The following is a 17779-nucleotide window of genomic DNA, read 5'->3' on the forward strand; positions in this document are numbered from 1 at the left end:
CCTCTGGTGTTTTTATTAATAGATGCAGGTGTGTCAGCATCCCTGTTTGTATCTCTCTCTATCCACTTTGGGACTTTTTCCCTTATAGGGAGAAAGTTACAAACCTTTACCCTTTGTGGACTGGGTATCTGTGGCATGCTGGTAGACAGTAAATTGTGAAATAATCTTTATATGGTCTTGAGGCTATGGAGTTGCTGCCAATGCAAAACAAAACAAAAACCAAAAAACTAATAGCCTGAAGCTGCTTTGGGTACTTGAGAGCTGATTCTGTCCTTCCTAGCTAAATAGCAGTGACTAACCTGAAAGATTCACTTGTAAATTGAGGAAAGGGGCTGAGGAGGAGACTTGTGGAAATGCCTTTGTAGGGGCTAATTCTGAGAGCACTTGCCAGTGCTGTGGAATGATCAGGGCTGAGACTATCACAGGACCTTTGAACTTGTGAAGCCAAACCAGAGCACAAATGTTAAGCTTATGCTCCTGAAAAATCAGAGTTGGAAGAGGGTTAGGATGGTTCTCAAAAAAAAAATGGATGATTTTTAGGATGGGAGTGATAGAAGTGTGGTGAAATCTCACAGCATGGCATGCAAGGTTTAGCATTTAGCAGGACCTCTGGGCTTTGGCTCTGGCCCATTAGAGCACCTTTTGGCTGAAAGCAGTAGATGTGCTGGTGACTTGTCAGATGTGCAGTTTGTCTTTATTGGGTTGCAGGTGTGAAAAAGGCAAATGTGGCCCTTGAATACATCAGGAGAGGAGTTTCCATTTGAGACGAAGTGTGACAGTTACTCTGCAGGTGCTGGGCTGTTGTGTTTGAAAAAGATAGAGTTGAATGGATTGAATGAGGAACTTCTCCCATGAGAAGTGATTGCAAAAGCACTTCCTTTGGCTTAGCTTAGCAGAAGGGATACTCAGAGGATTGAGGCCATCTCTAAAACATCAATAAGGGTAAACATAAGGGAGGGGTGAAGAGTTGTTGGAACAAATGGGAAATGAGTTTGGATATTGAAAGGAAACTTCCAGTAACTAGAGTGAGGGTCCAGAACAGACTTTTAATGTATGGGGATGGAAAAAAAATAAATTTCACAAGTTTGAGTTCATTCATGATAGCAGTTGTATGAGATGGCACCTGTTACAGCAAAGGACTAGATTTCCTGGTTCAGAAGACCCCATAACATCCCATTTTTCTATGTATTTTCCAGTTGACTCATTAATTTGGAAAAACAAATGCACGAGTACTTAAGTTGGTTAAAAATTTTGCTTTCTTAAGAAGGTCCTGAAGACTTTCAGATATTCATATGAGAGTGTTTGAAGGAAGTTGTAATGGTTCTCCATCTAGTAATTAGAATTTAAATGATTTTGCATATGGATCCTAAGTTGAAAGCTGAAGGAGTAAAAGTCCTTCCATTTTGAGAATGTCCTTCCAGAGGGATGAGACTCTCCTGACAGTTCAGATGACCCTACACACATGCAAATCCCTGCCCTGGACTCATGTGTAATGGAGAATGTTACACATTACTCAAATCAGCATTTTCAACACTGATCTCCCAGTTTTCAAGAGCAGCTGCTCAGAGGTGTTTGTGAGTCACCTACAAACACAAATCCAATCTAGCTCAGAGGCAGACAAGGCAGGGACTGCCCCAGGAGATCCCAGTCCCTCTGTGCCAGATTCCTCTGACCTACATTTTGGAGGCTATTCAAGCATCTCTTTCTGGAGTAGTCTGTCAGGAGAAAGGCAGTTCCCCAAATAGCTGTGCTGGGAGCCAGGCACATTTTCAGACTTTGGAGCTGGTGCTCTGTGTTCTGTCCGGGTGCTGCTGCAGCCTTTTTGAGAGATGTAAAACCTGGGCCTCAGACTGGGTTTACCAGTGGTCTGTGTGCAGCTTTGGGAGGAGTGCATTGCAGGGAATATTCTCCATGTACAGCTCTGAACAGCTGTAAAATATGAAGATACATTTTAGCTGTGTGTCTTTTACAGTGGTGATGTAGCTGCTCATCAAATTATCTGTCACTGGCATTAAGTGTTGTCAGGCCTTTACAGGCTTCTCAGAAAATGTGTCATAATTATAGGAATTTTAAAGTTTATTCTTATCCTAATTGGATTAATTAAATACTCTTAAAAAAAAAAAGCATTCAAATAATTACTTTCCTCAAAAAGATTGTGTGAGAGTGGTATTTTATAATTACCTTTCTGTTATTTGCATGTACATTAAGAGAAGCATTTGAGAGCTTGGCTTGGCCACAAAAAGCTATGTATTTTAATGCATTTCTCTTATTTGTTTTTCATAATCTATTTGGCTGTCTCCTTAAAATAAGTAAACAAAACTCTGTTAACATTAGGAAAGAAGGTGAAATTCTGGTGTCTCATCAAATAAAGAAATAATACGGTTGCACTGCTACCGTTGTCTCAAGAAAAATCGTTTAACTTCTTAGCTGTAGTTTTCCCATTTGCACACTGTGGTCAATCACTTCTTCCTCTGGCTGTTGTACAGCTCAATTCATTAGTATTTCTGTAAAGTTGTGAGCCTCTCAGAAATAAACACCTCATGGATGCCACGTGTTCTGTGCAGGCAGAATAGCTCAAGTGAGCAGAGGAGTTGGTTTGAGACAGCACAAGCTGCCTTAGGGCCCAGCTGCAGCGCTGCTGTGCCTGGAGTGTGGGTGAGTCTTGGCACGAGCACTGGGAAAGAAGGGTGGGAATAATGGGAGAACAATCAGGAACATGCAGACAGGAGAGATGCAGTATTGGTCAGCAATCCGAAAGCTACATGGTAGGTACCTTAAAAACTGAAATAATGCGCACAGCTGTTTGAAGAAGACATGTCTGGAAGATTTAATTGCTGATGGACAGCATTGCAAAGCTGTATATACAGTATAACAGTGGCTAGCTGGAGGACTGAACCAGGACTGATGTAGCATTTTGGGTAAAGTTTAGTCCATTAAGGGTACTGCTACATGTGTAGCCTTCAAACTGCACATGAAGCATGGGACAGTGATAATGACTGAGTTTGCAAGTCAGTTATCTGGCAGCCCAAATGTTCCATTGTTTGCTTTCAAAGAAGTATAGTATACCTTATCTGTTGGTTTCTTCCCCACAGGTTTTAGAAGAGAATGGAGAACAAGTGCCCTGTTACTCTGTCATGGTGAGTTTACAAGAAGTTGGTGGAGCTGAAACTAAGAACTGGACTGTTCCCAGGAAGCTCAGTGAGTTTCAGAACCTACACCGGAAACTCAGTGAGGTACGAATCTCGGTTAGGGGAGGAAGAAGATGCAAATAGCTAAAATTTGTGAGAATGATGCTTGGAGAGGGGAAAGCCAGATTAAAATTTAATATTGCCAGTATTTATGCCAGCATTTTTGGCTTTTAGCCTTTTAGAGCTAGTTTTCTATCTGCATATTTCTGGCCTCTGCCAGATGTTTATAATTTTTTTTTTTTTTCCTTAGTAATGAATGTTTTACTTGACTAACCCAATGTCAAAATGGTGTATGCTCTGCTCTGTCATGCAAAAGCCTGCTTTAAAGACTAGATTTTTGTCTCTGTCTTCCAGGGAGGTATTAGAAAAGACGGCTTTTGGGGACAGAGGAGGTTTCCTTTTACAGTGCTTTAACTTTTCTGTCTGATAAGGAACAGATGATGGTGGTGGCGTGAAGGGAAAGGGTTTAGATGTGTCAGCCCATAGTGGGTAAGGCAAGGTGTTTTTCAGAGTGCTGAGGGGGGTGTGGAAGGGACATGAGAGTACAAAGAAGTCTTTTCATTTCTGTTCTGAACCACCAGTGTCTTTCTGCATGTATATGTTAAGTGAGCTCTCCTCTCTCCTACAGTGTTTTCCATCATTAAAGAAAGTTCAGTTGCCTTCCCTCAGCAAGCTGCCCTTCAAATCCATAGATCAGAAATTCATGGAGAAATCCAAGAACCAGCTTAACAACTTTCTGCAGGTAAAAAAAAAAAAAGACAAAAACAACAGATGTCTAAACAGGAGAATTGAATCATGCCTCTGGAGTGGGTGTTGTCTCTCTATTGACTAAAGAGAGAGCCTAGAACACATAGGTCAGCTGTAACATTTGCTGCTATAAATGTCAGAAGTTGAGATGAGTTTGGCTGATAGTAATAATTCCTCTAGTGGTAAGTTAATTTAAACTTTAATTAATAAATAATAATTAATGAATCCTGTAATTGCCTCTTTTAACTACAACACTTCACAAGAAATGTCTTACAAATTAGAACTTTTTTTATTTTAAAAGAAATTTGTAAGATTAAAAACTTTAATCTTACTAGTTCTAATACTTTAGAACTAGCTTCTTAAAGTATCTTTGAAGTATCTTTGTGAGAGACATGGATTTTTTTTCTAACTCTACCTCTGAGCTCTGTCTTAATCAGTTTTATTGGATGACCTGTCACATCTTGTTCCTTAACAAGAAATATTTAATTGATGTATTGTTTCTGTCATTATTTTTCTTTCATAGAAATTACTCTCTGATGAAAGACTCTGCCAGAGTGAAGCACTTTATGCCTTCTTGAGCCCTTCCCCAGAGCACCTCAAAGTTATTGATGTGCAAGGAAAGAAGTCATCTTTTTCACTCTCCTCATTTCTAGAACGACTTCCTGGTGATTTGTTTTCTCATCAGGAGGTAAGTGGCAGAAAAGTAATCTGCACAAATTTAATTACTTATCCAAAGTGGCAGGTAATATTGGAAGGCATTTCCAGAGGTCACTTTTAATTTACTATATGTGAACAAAGAGTCAGAAATAAGAGCTGTCTATGAATTTAAAAAGTGTTTATTAATAAAAGTACTTTCCTGTCCTTTGATAAATATATATAGGCAAATATGTAACCTGTCACAAGTAAGTGAATTGTGGTCCATGTGGAATTGTTTATTTTTTATAGCAGAATTCCCACTTTTTGTGCTTTTGGCATGCGCATTTCAGACGGTTTTTGACAGGTAAAAATAGTTCTCTCTTAGAAAGCTTCTCTTGGCAGGGAATGGGTGTGTGTCCTTAATAATCTCTGGACAACTTCTGAAGCAAAGCTGGTTTTGGTAAAGAATTTTGGTAAGTGGTGCAGGCTTACTGAGGGAATTTGCAAATACAGGCAGGAGCCAATGTGGGCAAACCAGTTGGAGAATTTGATACTAAGCCATAAAAAACCACTGTCTTTCAAAACACAATGAAGAATAGATTAGTGACTAAAATAGCTCATTGACTAAAACTGATCATAGTTCCATGGCTCTCTGTTCTGTGTGGTTCATGCTGCAGATATGCAGCCTCCAAGGAGCTGTTTCTGATCCCCCTTTTAGTTGCACGTTATGTGCAATAATTCTTTCGTTACATGCTGTAGTTGTCTGCAGTGGATGGGCCTTCTAATGGATAGTGGATAAATGAGGTATGGGGAACTTGTACAGTTCTGTCCTATTAATAGGCAAAAAATTGGTCTTGCATCTCTCAGGAGTAAGAAAATCCTATATCTTTTCATTTTTCAAAATTGCACTGTATTTGTGCCTAGATGCTGAATGCATATGTCTCATTTCAGAGTAATAAATATAAAGAAAGTTTGAGAAACTAATTTTACACTTTGGTAGAAGTACTGCAGTTCTAAAAACAAAAGTGTGTTCACTGAAATAACTGTTAAAAGCACAGGAGCATGAAGCTATTTGTATTTCACTATTTAATTGAAAAGCATCCTCAAGAAAAAAGCCAGACTGCATGTATATTGTATTATGTGAGTGTGTAGGTAGAGATAGGAAATAAGGGAGAAGGAAAGGGAGTTTATAATGAGAGTGCGTGAAAGAGGAGAGAGAACAAAGAAATAAAGCAGAAATGAAGCAGCTGGTACTGAAAAACTGAGGGAAGTAGAGCAACAAATGCACAGAGAATGTAGCAACAGGAGTCGGAACATAACTTCTTACTCCATTTAAATTTAATGCTATTACTTGTTACTTGTGGGCCTAGGAGCTTAATTTTGGCTAGAGTATATTATGCCAAGCACTGTGCAACTGCAAAGACCAACTCTGCTTCCCTCTCCTCTCCTTCCCCTAAGCTTAAACATAAGATGAGACAACAGAATACAGATGGAGGGAGTACAGGAAACTGTTAGACCCTCTGAATCAGTATGGCAAATGTTTGTCCTCGTTAAAAAATAATGATAAAATTAAGTGGAGGGAGGGGAATTGTGAGGCGGTCTGGGGTCAGCTCTAATTTTTCTTGGACACCCTTGTCTTTCAATGTGAGCTTTAGATCAGCTCAGTCTTGCCCGATGACAGTAGTTACTAAAGCAGTTAAATTAGGGTTAAATAATTTGGTATGAGTTTATTCATTAAGTTAGTTGTGTTAAACCACACATTACAAACCTGTTATAGTTGTGTTCTCTTTGTAACTAAGAATTTGTGGTTTAGTTTGTATTTTGGACTTTGTAGAAGAGAATGCTTTCATACAGCTCTCCCTTTGCCTTTTACATCTCATCTTACGTTTTTCAAATATGCATTAGAGCAACAATATTACCTCTTAAGTGCTGTTTTCGGGATTAGATACTGCAGCAATTTCAGGTCTCTTATATATACAGCTCCTTGGACAGGGATGGCTTTAGAGCATATTTCTTAGCTCACAAGACCAAAACCAAATCAGAGAGAAAATGCAGTTGATATCATCTAGAGGAAGGGCTTTTAGGTTTATGAAGTGTTGATGGATAGAAAATGTGTTTACACTTCTCATTGTGTTTTCTGAATGATAGGGGATTCACTGAGCACCTGAAAAATAGAGCAAGGAGCTTGGAGAGGTCACAGGGTTTACCCTCCTGCTCCAAGCAGACTCAACTGTATCAGCAGAATTCTTGTCAGTGTTCATCCAGCATGTTTTCAAACCTCTAACTGGTGTTCCCTAGCCAAGCAAGGCACCATATCCCAGTTCTCAGCTATCTTCATGGTCAGAAACCTCTTCTTACTGTCTAACTTAAGTTTCCTTTCTTTAGCTAGCTCGTCTTACGTGCAGCAAACAGAATGGTTTGGGTTAGGATCATCTAGGTTATCAGGGTTTACTACTTTCCTTTTGTCTTTTATTTCTTAGACTGAGCAGCCCCAGTTTCTCCTAGTTTTTGTTAGGTTATGCTTTATTTAGTTCTTACGGTTTTACTTGGGACAATTATCTGTATTTTCCTCAGAAATGTAGTGACTAAAATTTGAAACACAATGGTCCCATTAGGTTTTCCTATTCCCACATTTTTCTATCTATATGTGTATGTATGTCATACAAACAATGTTCATGCTTAAACATCTTGGTATTACACTTGGCTTTTCCACAGCAGTATGGCCCTGGGATCTTTCTCTGCAGTCTTATCAGTAATTGTTTTGTTTCCTGCATTTGCACAATGAGTTGTTGCTGCTTTGCATCTGTCTTTACCAAACTGCACCCTGTGGGCTCAACTACAGATTCAGTAAACTTATTTTCTGTTCTGTTGCCCAAGTACTTAATGAAAATATGGAATCATGTCTACTAAGAAAAATTAAATAAAACAAAATGTATTGAATAATTAAAATAATGAAGGGCCAAGAAGCCTGTTGACCAGAGGGAGATAGTGAGCAGGACTGGAGTTTGCTTTAGACTGTGTCCCTGGAGAAATCTCTGTTGTTCATCATCAGTGAATTTGTGTGCTTGTGTGGTAAGATGCATAATGATTTGTGGTTTCCTTATGTGGTATTTCTTGTCAGTATATTGTGGCTTTTTGTTCCCTGCCCTTAGCCACAGCTTAGCCTAATATTAGCAGAAAGCTTTAAAAGCTGGGGACTCAGCAAGCTATGAAATTCAGTAAACAGGGGAGTCTACGTGGACATTCACAGGGCACTTCAGTGCTGTGGGGTTTTTTCTTTTCTTTTTCTGGTTATGAGGAGAGAAGCAGCATCTTGAGCAGCGCTAGAGAAAATGCCAGATGTGACACAGGGAGTGAAGGGTACAGGATATGTAATTGTTGGAATGTGCAACACTGTGGAGTTACTTATTTATAGCCTACTGTGCAGTGCCATGCCTGGAGAAGATTCAGGGACTGGAAATGGACCCGAAGTCAATGGTGGGTACATTTGGGAGGGTGTGAGAAAGGAGTAAGAGAAGCTGATGTACAGCTGAGGCACTGTGGGATGCTCTATGTATATCAGAGTTCAAAAGACAGACAAGGGATGACTGAAAGATTGTGACCATAAGAATAGGGCTAAGAAAGACACCAAAATAATGCAGGGGAAATAGAGCCATGAAGCAGGTTTTCCAGACCAGCTTATGAGGGGAGGCGGGGAGAAAAAGCAGTATTAGATGATGGAATGGTAGGGAAGAACAGAAAACAAAGGAAGAGATGATAGATTTCTTTGAAAACCAGGGCTGTAGAAAGAAAATTTGCCTCTGCGTGCCATTCTGACCATTCCTGAACCAGGGGCTGTGGCATTGCACCAGCCTCAGTGGGGTCAGGTCTACCTCACTACGGCTTTGCTCTAAGCATAGGCGGGCAGGGGAAGATCCAGGAAAGCAGAGAGATGTGCTGGCTGCCACAAGTAATGGCACGTGGTGTAGTCCTGATGCTGAAGCACATCTCCACAATACTGAGCAACAACCGCCAATGGTACTGCCAAAACTGAGGTGTTTCAATCCATTCTTCTCCTGTGAGTCTATTCTGAATAACTCTACTCCCTTTGGTACCCTGAGCTCATATCCTCAGGCTCAGGTCACTAAGTGTCATCATATTATGCTTCTGCTTGGGACTAGTACTTATTAATGGTGCTCATCTTTGCAGTGTCCAGTTCCTCTTCTGTGGATGGGTTTGGTTCCTGGCTTATTGCAAGGACAACTTGCTGGTACCTGATTCTGCTGAGTGGCTTCAGCTGTGCAAGGCCCTGTCTGCTTTCTGGGGGAACCAGCTACCTGCTTCACCCTATGCAATAACCAGATTCCCCCACCTTCTTCCTAGCTGCTTGCGTTGCAAACAGCTCCAGCTGCCTCGCTCCCCGTCCTGGATATCCTTCATGGGTTGTTGTGTCAGAGGAGGCTTTGCAATCACAAACACCTTTGAGTACCATCTCCTTATAGTTTTCACAGTACTGTTTCCTAGCAGTACTTGGCTACCAGAAGATCTAGCAGTGATGATGACTACAGCAGTGCAGAGTGTCCTCATCACTCTTGTCTGATGGAAGTGCAATCCCTTTTCAGACTCCTTGGTGAGGTTCCTGTTTACCAGATACTGTCAGCAGCAGAGTTGATGGTTCTAATGCCCTTTCCTGAGAGGGCTGCCTGTGCTCCTTCCGCAGAGCATGGCAGTGACTAAATCTGTTCTGGAAGGATGGAGAACTGCAGTGCATACCCATGTTGTGTCTCTCTTCCTAGGAAGAAACAGAAGATGATAGCGACCTGTCAGACTATGGAGAGGAGGTGGATGGGAAAAGGGACTCTCTTGCTGAACCATGTTTCATGCTGATTGGAGAGATTTTTGAGCTGCGAGGAAGTAAGCTGTAAACCTGCTTATTTGCTAGTGGAATCTATTGGCCAAGAAATCTGGGGCACTTTGTAATTCAGATTTTTCTGCCGTTTCAATAAGTGGAGCTCTTTTTGCAATCTATATAGCTGGTTTGTTTGGAACAGAGCTGTTCTTTACTAGTTCATAACTTCGGTGCTTTCATTCAAAAGTGAAATTCTGATATACCATGGCAATGAAAATGTAACTGGCAGGGAGAGCATTTGCATTCAATATCCTTAAGTTTTTCATTAAAAAAAACCAAACCTGGAAAAACCAGAAAAGTGCAAATGTAAGTTTTCTGTAAATAGGCTGCATGTTACAATGTATGAATCATGAGGAAGGAAAATGTCTTTATTACAGAACATGTCACTGACAAAGCAACATAATTTTAATGTCCATTTTAAGTGTATTATGTATGCCTACCACTTCTACAGTTTGTATAGTGGAAAAGATGCTAGAATTGTGACATCTTTCAGTACCAGATTTTTTTTTCCTCCTTTATGTAACTGAATGAAGGTAATAAAGAAACTACTTTTGTTTCTATTTGAATGTGCAGCCACACTTGATGCCCTATAAAATTATTTACAGGGGAACTATTACAAAATGCAGCACCTTCCAAAAATGGCAGATGTATCTTCCAGATACAGACTTTCTTGTGCTGATGGTGAACAGCATGAAAGAAAGATTAACCAGTAATTACTAGGAAGCACTCACATTTGTTTCCCTTATTTGTAATAAAAAGCTAACTGCTTAGTTTATTTGAGTGAAAATGTTTTCAGAATTTTAGTGATGCTGCTGTGTGTATACCATTATACTAGTAGGTATGAAAAGGGTGTGAATATTGAGGGGCTTTCTTTTTTTCTAGTAGATAAAGGGTTTTAGGTAGTTGTATGGCTCAATAAACTTGAAATATTCTTCAACGTAAAAGTTTACAGTTTAAACTACAAGTGCATATTACAGATATGTTTATGTAATCTGCAGGACTTGAAAACAGTATAGCAAACAGTCCAGGGAAGGCAGTCAAGAAAAATAAGATCCATGTACAGTTAGTGGAATCTTACAAAGCATTATAAGTGATGTGTTTACTGTAGGGGTGGGCTGCTTTTATGGGAGGGGGGCAGGGGGGAAGGTTTTGGACGTGACCATGGGTTCCCTAATGCTATTAGCCTCCTGATCTTTATTTTCTGTCATTTTCCAGTGTTCAAGTGGGTCAGGAAAACATTAATTGCACTAGTACAGGTCACTTTTGGAAGAACTATCAACAAGTAAGTATCTGTTACTTTAACTGAACCTGCATCATTGTTCTGTTGAAAAAAAGGCTGAGAGCAGAACTGTTAAAAAAAAAATCTGGACATTCTGTTGTATATGATAATATGCATTTGATTCCTACAGCTCAATTTAGAAATATGTTATGTTGATTGGAGAAGGCACAGATATGCGAATTACCTTTTTCCTTATTTTTTCCCCTACACAGGACTTTGCTTTTGGAAGAACACAGTATTTAATGGGATATTCTTTTTAATACTTGTATAGATTTATTTATGTACATACATAAAATATTACTTGCTATGCTGTTTTTCTGAACAGCCTGGCTCTGAATGGCTTTTATTAGCTTGTGCTTTGTCTTAGAGCCCCATGAAAATTTTTGCCAGATCTGAAACTGAGTTTCTGTTTTAAGTAATTTCTTTCAAATCGAATACATATTTCTCTGAAGTAACTGAAATGTTTATACACGATGAGAATCATTAACTTGTAATGTGAAACCTGTACCTGTGTAACAGTGATGTGTTTTTATAAAGGTGTTTTTCTGTATCATTTGAAGACACACCTGCCAAGTGAGGCCTGGATAAGGCTGTGAAGTAAGTGTGTGTCTGTACACACCTTTCATGTGGAAAGCTGCATCATTGCTCAGAAAAATTTTAGAGAAGTGTTCCGTTTCTTGTCAGATACAAAGACTTACAGTAAAACTTGATTCAATAGAGCAGATGATTGATACAAACACATTTCTCATGACTCTTCGATCAGTACTGATGCTCTCAAGCATGATGAAGTTTTGCTGATGGGAGGCTATGAATCTGTGATTTCTGTAGCACATTCACATAGGCAAAGGGCCACCAGGAATCTGATGAAATGCATTGTTTTGCGTTGGTGTAGCAGTGGGACTATTACCCAGGTAGGTGTCACAGCCCAGAAAGGTACCAGCAGAACAGGCTGTTCCTTAGTCCAGTCAGTGACTAAATTTGCACCTGCCAGCGTGGCTTTTCAAACCTCCCACGTATGTTCTGTAGCAGTAAATTGGACGAGAAGCGATGGGAAGTCACGCAGTTGACTCCTGGTGAACTGATGGTCTCTGACAGTATCTGTTTGCTGCGTTTTAAATCAATCAGTTCATTTGTTCACACACTACTGATAACTAGCGTGAAAGACACCAGGGGCACGACAAAGAGAGTCTGTGCGTGAGCACAGCATACACGCAAAGTTGCTACAGAGCTTTTTACCTGTTTGTTGAATTTTTACATTTCTTGATCTTAAGGTTTTTGGCTGTACTGTGGCACAGTGAAGCAGTGTTGCCTGGAGCCTGCTGTCTACCTCAGACTCTTTGTGCTGAAGGCTACACTGAGTGCCTGCAGCCACAGGAGGAGGCTGCTCTCTCCATCTGTAATCCCTTCGCTAATGTGCTGTTGGTATCTGTGAGGGAACTTGCTGTTTTAATTGCACCAGGCACGGCTGTGCATGCAACTAGTTTGGAGTGCCCTGCAATTAGTGAGCTATTTTTATGTCTTTACCCAGTGGAGGCTTTGTTCTGCCCATCCTTGAAATATATATACACATTTCAGTGTAGTACTTGTAATTCATAATACATTCGTAATGTTTGTGGATTACATTGAAATGTAGCCTTCTCCACATCTCAGTCAGGTATCTGGAGTGATCTAGATCCTAGAGCACCCAGAGCTGAATACGACTTGCTGTGATGCTGATGAAATCAGCTCATATTAATTGGGATAATTATGTGAAAATGAGCATTGCTTCCACTATTTTCAGGAGTAAAAAGAATAAATCTGCATAAAATGTGAAAGACCAGCTCTGATGTGCTCCCTCCTACACTTCTTTACAGGCAAATCCGTGACACTATACACTGGATGTTCAGTGAACCAATGCTTGTTTACTACATTGGTGTGTTTCGAGATGCTTTTTGGCCAAATGGAAAGTTAGCACCACCGCCGAGAGCCAAGAGCGATGAACAAAAGCAAGAGACAAAACAGAGAGCACAGCAAAAACTACTTGAAAACATTCCAGGTGAGATCACTTTCATTCTGCTTAATCGTGGATGTAATAACTAGTAAGGAAACTGGTTAATCAAATACTGTTCTACTGGATTTTAGATTTTTCCTGTAGAGATATAAGTTATGGTTATTTGCATAAATAAGGATAATTTTGGCCTTATTCTTTGCCTCTCCTGTCTGTCTGGTAAGGAGCATGGATTCGAGTACTGAAGTTTGCGCCCATCAATAATATTGTACTTCTTGTCTATATGTAATGTTCATCAAGGAACCTAAGTTAAGTCACAGAATCACAGAATGGTAGGGGTTGGAAGGGACTTCTGGAGATCATCTAGTCCAACCCCACTGCCAAAGCAGGTACATCTAGAGCAGGTTGCACAGGACTGCATCCAGGTGGGGTTTGAACATCTCCAGAGAAAGGGACTCTACAACCTCTCTGTGCAGCCTGTTCCAGTGCTTTGTCACCCTCACAGTAAAGAAGTGTTTCCCTCATCTTCAGATGGAACTTCCTATATTCCAATTTGTGCCCACTGCCCCATGTACCATCACTGAGCACCACTGGAAAGAGTCTGGCCCCATCCTCTCGACACCTGCCCTTTAGGTATTTATAAGCATTGGTAAGATCCCCTCTCAGTCTTCTCTTCTCCAGGCTAAACTGATCCAGCTCTCTCAATCTTTCCTCATAAGAGAGATGCTCTAGTCCCCTACACATCTTTGTAGCCCTCCACTGGACTCACTCCAGTAGCTCCTTGTCTTTCTTGAACTGGGGAGCCCAGAACTGGACACAGCACTCCAGATGTGGCCTCCCTAGGGCACAGTAGAGAGGGAGGATAAGCTCTCTTGACCTACTGACCACACTATTCTTAATGCACCCCAGGATACCATGCCTTCTTGGCCACAAAGATGCATTGCTGGCTCATGGTCAACTTGCTGTCCACTAGGACTCCCAGGTCCTTCTCAACAGAGCTGCTTTCCAGCAGGTCAACCCCCAATCTATACTGGTGCCTGGGGTTACTCCTTCGTACGTGTGGGACTCTACACTAGGTTCCTTTCTGCCCAGCTCTCCAGCCTATCCAGATGTCACTGAATGGCAACACAACCTTCCAGTGCATCAGCCACTCCTCCCAGTTTTGTATAGCTGGCAAACCTGCTGAGGGTACACTCTGTCCTGTCATCCAGGTCATCAATGAATATGTTGAACAATAATGTGTTCATTGATGAATTCACTGATGGATGTGTTGAACCCAGTACTGACCCCTGGGTGACACCGCTAGCTACGGGCTTACAGCTAGACTGTGTTGCTGATGACAACCCTCTGAGCTCTGCCATTGAGCCAGTTCTCAATCCACCTCACTGTCACCTCATCTAACCCACACTTCCTAATCTTATCTATGAGGATATTATGGGAGACACTGTCTAAAGCCTTGCTGAAGTCAAGTAGACAACATCTACTGCTCTCCCCCCATCTACCCAGCCAGTCATGCCATCATAGCAGGCTATAAGATTGGTCAAGCATGATTTCTGCCTGGTGAATCCAGGTTACACTCCTGGTAACCTTCATTTCCTCAAACTCAAGACTCTGCTGGTTCTCTCTGAGCAAATACCAGGTAGTTCTACTACCTGGAACTATTTGACAAATAGGGAGAATGACACTACCCCAATTACTTCTTCCTCTTATATTTCAAAATTGAAGAGGGAGGTCTACCCACGCTGTCAATGTTGCGTGTTGCTGTCTGCTTCTTGTAGGAGGTTTCAGGGCACTGAATATTAGAGGGACCTGCAGCCTGGGTAGAATACATCCTAGATTGAGTGGAGTTTCCAGTGGTTTCCTTTGCCTAACCTTGCCTCCCAGGCCCAGGCAGCTTCCTCTTCAGTATGCATGCTTCTAGGGCACTGTTCTGAGATGCTCCATCCTGTCCCCTTCACAGGACAGGGAGTCCAGTTACATAGTTCTGACTCTTCAAAGATCATGTAAACCCAAAGGCACCTAACTGGGAAGAAACAAAATACATTAATTCCCTTCAGTTATTGGAAATGCATTTAAACATAGCTCGAACGCTTTTTCTCTCCCCTCCATCGGAACAGAATGTACTTTAATGAGCTCTTTTGTGGCTTCACTGAGTTATCTCATATACCCCCTTGCATTAGGTTGTTTGTTTAATCAACTTTTACTGCAAAAATAGCAGGAAGTATGCATACAAAATACTCATTACTTGATGTGTAAACAATCCTCCACTTACTCTCTATGTTATATACTCACCTACTTACCTAGAATACCCTTCCTTAGTTGGTTTGTGGTTTTGTTTGCTTTTGAGTTTGGAGAGATATGTCAGGACATAGCTGAATGCATTTTAAATTAATGATGAAGTGTTGAATCATTATTTATTCTCAAATTTAATCCAAAATGTAAATAATTGACTTAGAATTCTCCTACCTGCTTACTTGTGGGAAGTGATTTCTGTGAAGATTGAGAGGCAATTGACGTGTTAAATCTGTTTTAACTGTTGCAGGAATTCTATCTTTGTGTCTGAAGATGCATTTAAGTAAATGGTTTAATAATGTATGAGATTGGACTTGTTTCTGCAAGGTGAACTACGTAAAAGGCATACTGTATATCATCTTAAAACACTTAAAATGTTGTCACTGAGATGCATACACTATTATTTAACTTGGGTAACTTGAGAATAAGGGTATCAACCTGTGACCCAAGTTGCCTGTGTGTTTTTGAAAGGCTGGTGAATGGGGACCATGGATCTTGTAACTGAGGGCCATGAAGTGCAGTGGTTTTTTTTCCCCTCCTTTATGGGGTAGTAGGTTAGCTGGAGGCTTTGCCTAGCATGAGTGAAACAGTATGAGCTGAGGTAATGTTTGTTGCAGATACGCTGCAGAGTCTTGTTGGACAACAAAATGCTCGTCATGGCGTAGTGAAGGTGTTCAATGCGTTGCAAGAAAGAAAGGCTAACAAGCATCTACTCTATGTGAGTAACCAGAAGAATACCCTTTTAACTTTGTAATCCCATTAACTGCTGAGCTAGAGTCACTCAGTAGTAAAGCCCGGGATGTTTGTTTTTGCAGAGATTTATGTTGGACTGTTTTTCTGTGTGCAAGGAACTTTTTTGTTATTAAAGTGTCAGCAAAAATGTACTTGGTTCCATCATTTGACTAATTTTGAATAACAAAAAGCTGTTTTAAGTTTGAAAACAGTATTGCTTTTGTCTAAAAGAGGTCCTCTGTGACATCCAACTTGCCCGACTTCATAAGTTGCAAACTAATTTCTTCATGTAGCTGAGAAAAATAAACATACCTTGGAGAATCCTAGAGAAGGAGAGCTCCAGGACTGGCTCACAGTAAGGACATTACAGCTCTCCAGAAGTCCCACTCCCCTACTGTTGGTTGGGACTGATTGGAGTGTACAGCTGGATTCAAGTATAATACCTTCACTGTCGGTCTCCTCTGGCTCATTTCCTTCAGCAGTCGCGTAACACAGCCTCAGCAGAGAAGCGGACACGGCCTGCTCAGGGGGTCCGTGCCCTGGTGCTTGCTGATGTAGATACTCTGGCTTTGACAGAACAGCATCAGGTTATACCAGGTGGGAAATGCCCACCTGAAAGCAGCTGCCTGTGGCCCTTGCCTTCTTTCAGCCTTAAGATATTTCCCATATTGTCTGTAGGGTGCATGCTATCTGTAGGGTGAAAGAAAAGTAGTTATATGAATGATGAGTAGAATGACCCTGCTTGCTTCTGTTATCTGTGATGCTCTGAATATGTCAGAAAGGAAGAAGAAACTCTCATTTGGCGCCTGAGCTCATCGTAACTCTTTTCTCTTTTTCAGGTTTTGCTGGAACTGCTGCTAACTGAACTGTGTCCTGAGCTAAGAGCTCATTTAGAGCAGCTTAATGCCACTTAGGTTTGAATCTGCACAATTGGACCACTAGAGAAATGTCTATGTCCAGTAATAGACATGAAACTTATTTTCCTCTTTTCCATAGAGGGCTGAGGACTATGATTATTTTTAGCGTTTTTCTTTCCTCTTGAGTTTTTTGTGAAGTAAACAGACTTGAAAAGATCTGATGCTGTAGTAGGGTAGACAAAACAATGCTGTATAGTTGCCAATTTTTATTTAAATGGTTCTATTTGACTACTCTTCTGTTTCAAATATAGATTGAAAAATAAATGTTCATATAAGCTGAAAGAAACCAGAAAATATTTTAAACATTTATGAAAAGAAATTTTGCTTATAGTGGTAAACTAATGAATGTTGTACAGTTCTAATTTCCTCACTGAGGATTTGAGCATTCCTTTTTTCTTGTGTATTGAAAAAGCCTTGTCGTGCAATACTACACGTAAAGCTATTGTGAAAATTTTATCAATTTTGTTTTTACCAAAGATTTCCCGTAGTTTGAAGCATTTGTAAGCAATAAATAACACAACTGGATTGCAGTACTTGATAATGTGGCTGTACTGGCAACGAATGAATGAGTTTGACAGCACTGGTTTCGTAAGGAATATTTACGTTACTTTGAAGTCTGTGTCGAAAATATGTATTGTAAACTGGTATGTCCTAACAGAATGCCCGTGTTAAGTGTTAGTTCAGAGTTTAGTGCTTATGAATTGCTTCTATGAATGATTAAATAGACATTTAATTAAACCACACTAATAACTTCCCTGATATTACTCAGGGCTGTTTTATTCAAATACCCCAATTTCAAACAACCTTCAGATCTTTCCCTTATTTTATACATGGAAAGAAAATGATGTCTTCAGTGTTTTTTTAATTTATGTAAAAATATGTAAATATGGTCTTAATGCACATCTAAATAATTAAACATCATCAAAAATCCCTAGGTGACACTCATTATTTTAAATTCAGTACAATTGTGCTCTTAGAAAAACTGCTTGCAGTTAAGACTGGCTGTAGCTTAAGGTACACAAAACCTGTATGCTATATTTAAATCAGTGTTTTTAGTAACATCTAGATGCCTGCTCCAACAGTTTCAAAAAAGTTTTCAAGTCACGGCACAGT

At 40.4% G+C, this 17779-nt stretch overlaps 1 protein-coding gene across 1 annotated transcript in view; it reads left to right on the top strand.

Annotated features, from left to right (window-relative positions):
* The window catches only part of SNX25 (sorting nexin 25), a gene marked incomplete at its 5' end in the record, with an annotated part of 32126 nt that extends 14660 nt beyond the window's left edge, over window positions 1-17466 (top strand). Inside the window, 8 exons of the mRNA XM_010170815.2 lie at window positions 3093-3233; window positions 3817-3930; window positions 4459-4623; window positions 9347-9464; window positions 10675-10741; window positions 12592-12773; window positions 15635-15735; window positions 16589-17466. Of these exons, the coding sequence (XP_010169117.1) occupies window positions 3093-3233; window positions 3817-3930; window positions 4459-4623; window positions 9347-9464; window positions 10675-10741; window positions 12592-12773; window positions 15635-15735; window positions 16589-16663 (963 nt within the window). The remainder of the gene's footprint in view (window positions 1-3092; window positions 3234-3816; window positions 3931-4458; window positions 4624-9346; window positions 9465-10674; window positions 10742-12591; window positions 12774-15634; window positions 15736-16588) is intronic.
* Between the last annotated feature and the right edge of the window lie 313 nt (window positions 17467-17779).

The sequence above is a fragment of the Antrostomus carolinensis genome, unplaced genomic scaffold (genome assembly GCF_000700745.2).
Source record: "Antrostomus carolinensis isolate BGI_N321 unplaced genomic scaffold, ASM70074v2 scaffold15766, whole genome shotgun sequence".
NCBI classification, from domain to species: domain Eukaryota; kingdom Metazoa; phylum Chordata; class Aves; order Caprimulgiformes; family Caprimulgidae; genus Antrostomus; species Antrostomus carolinensis.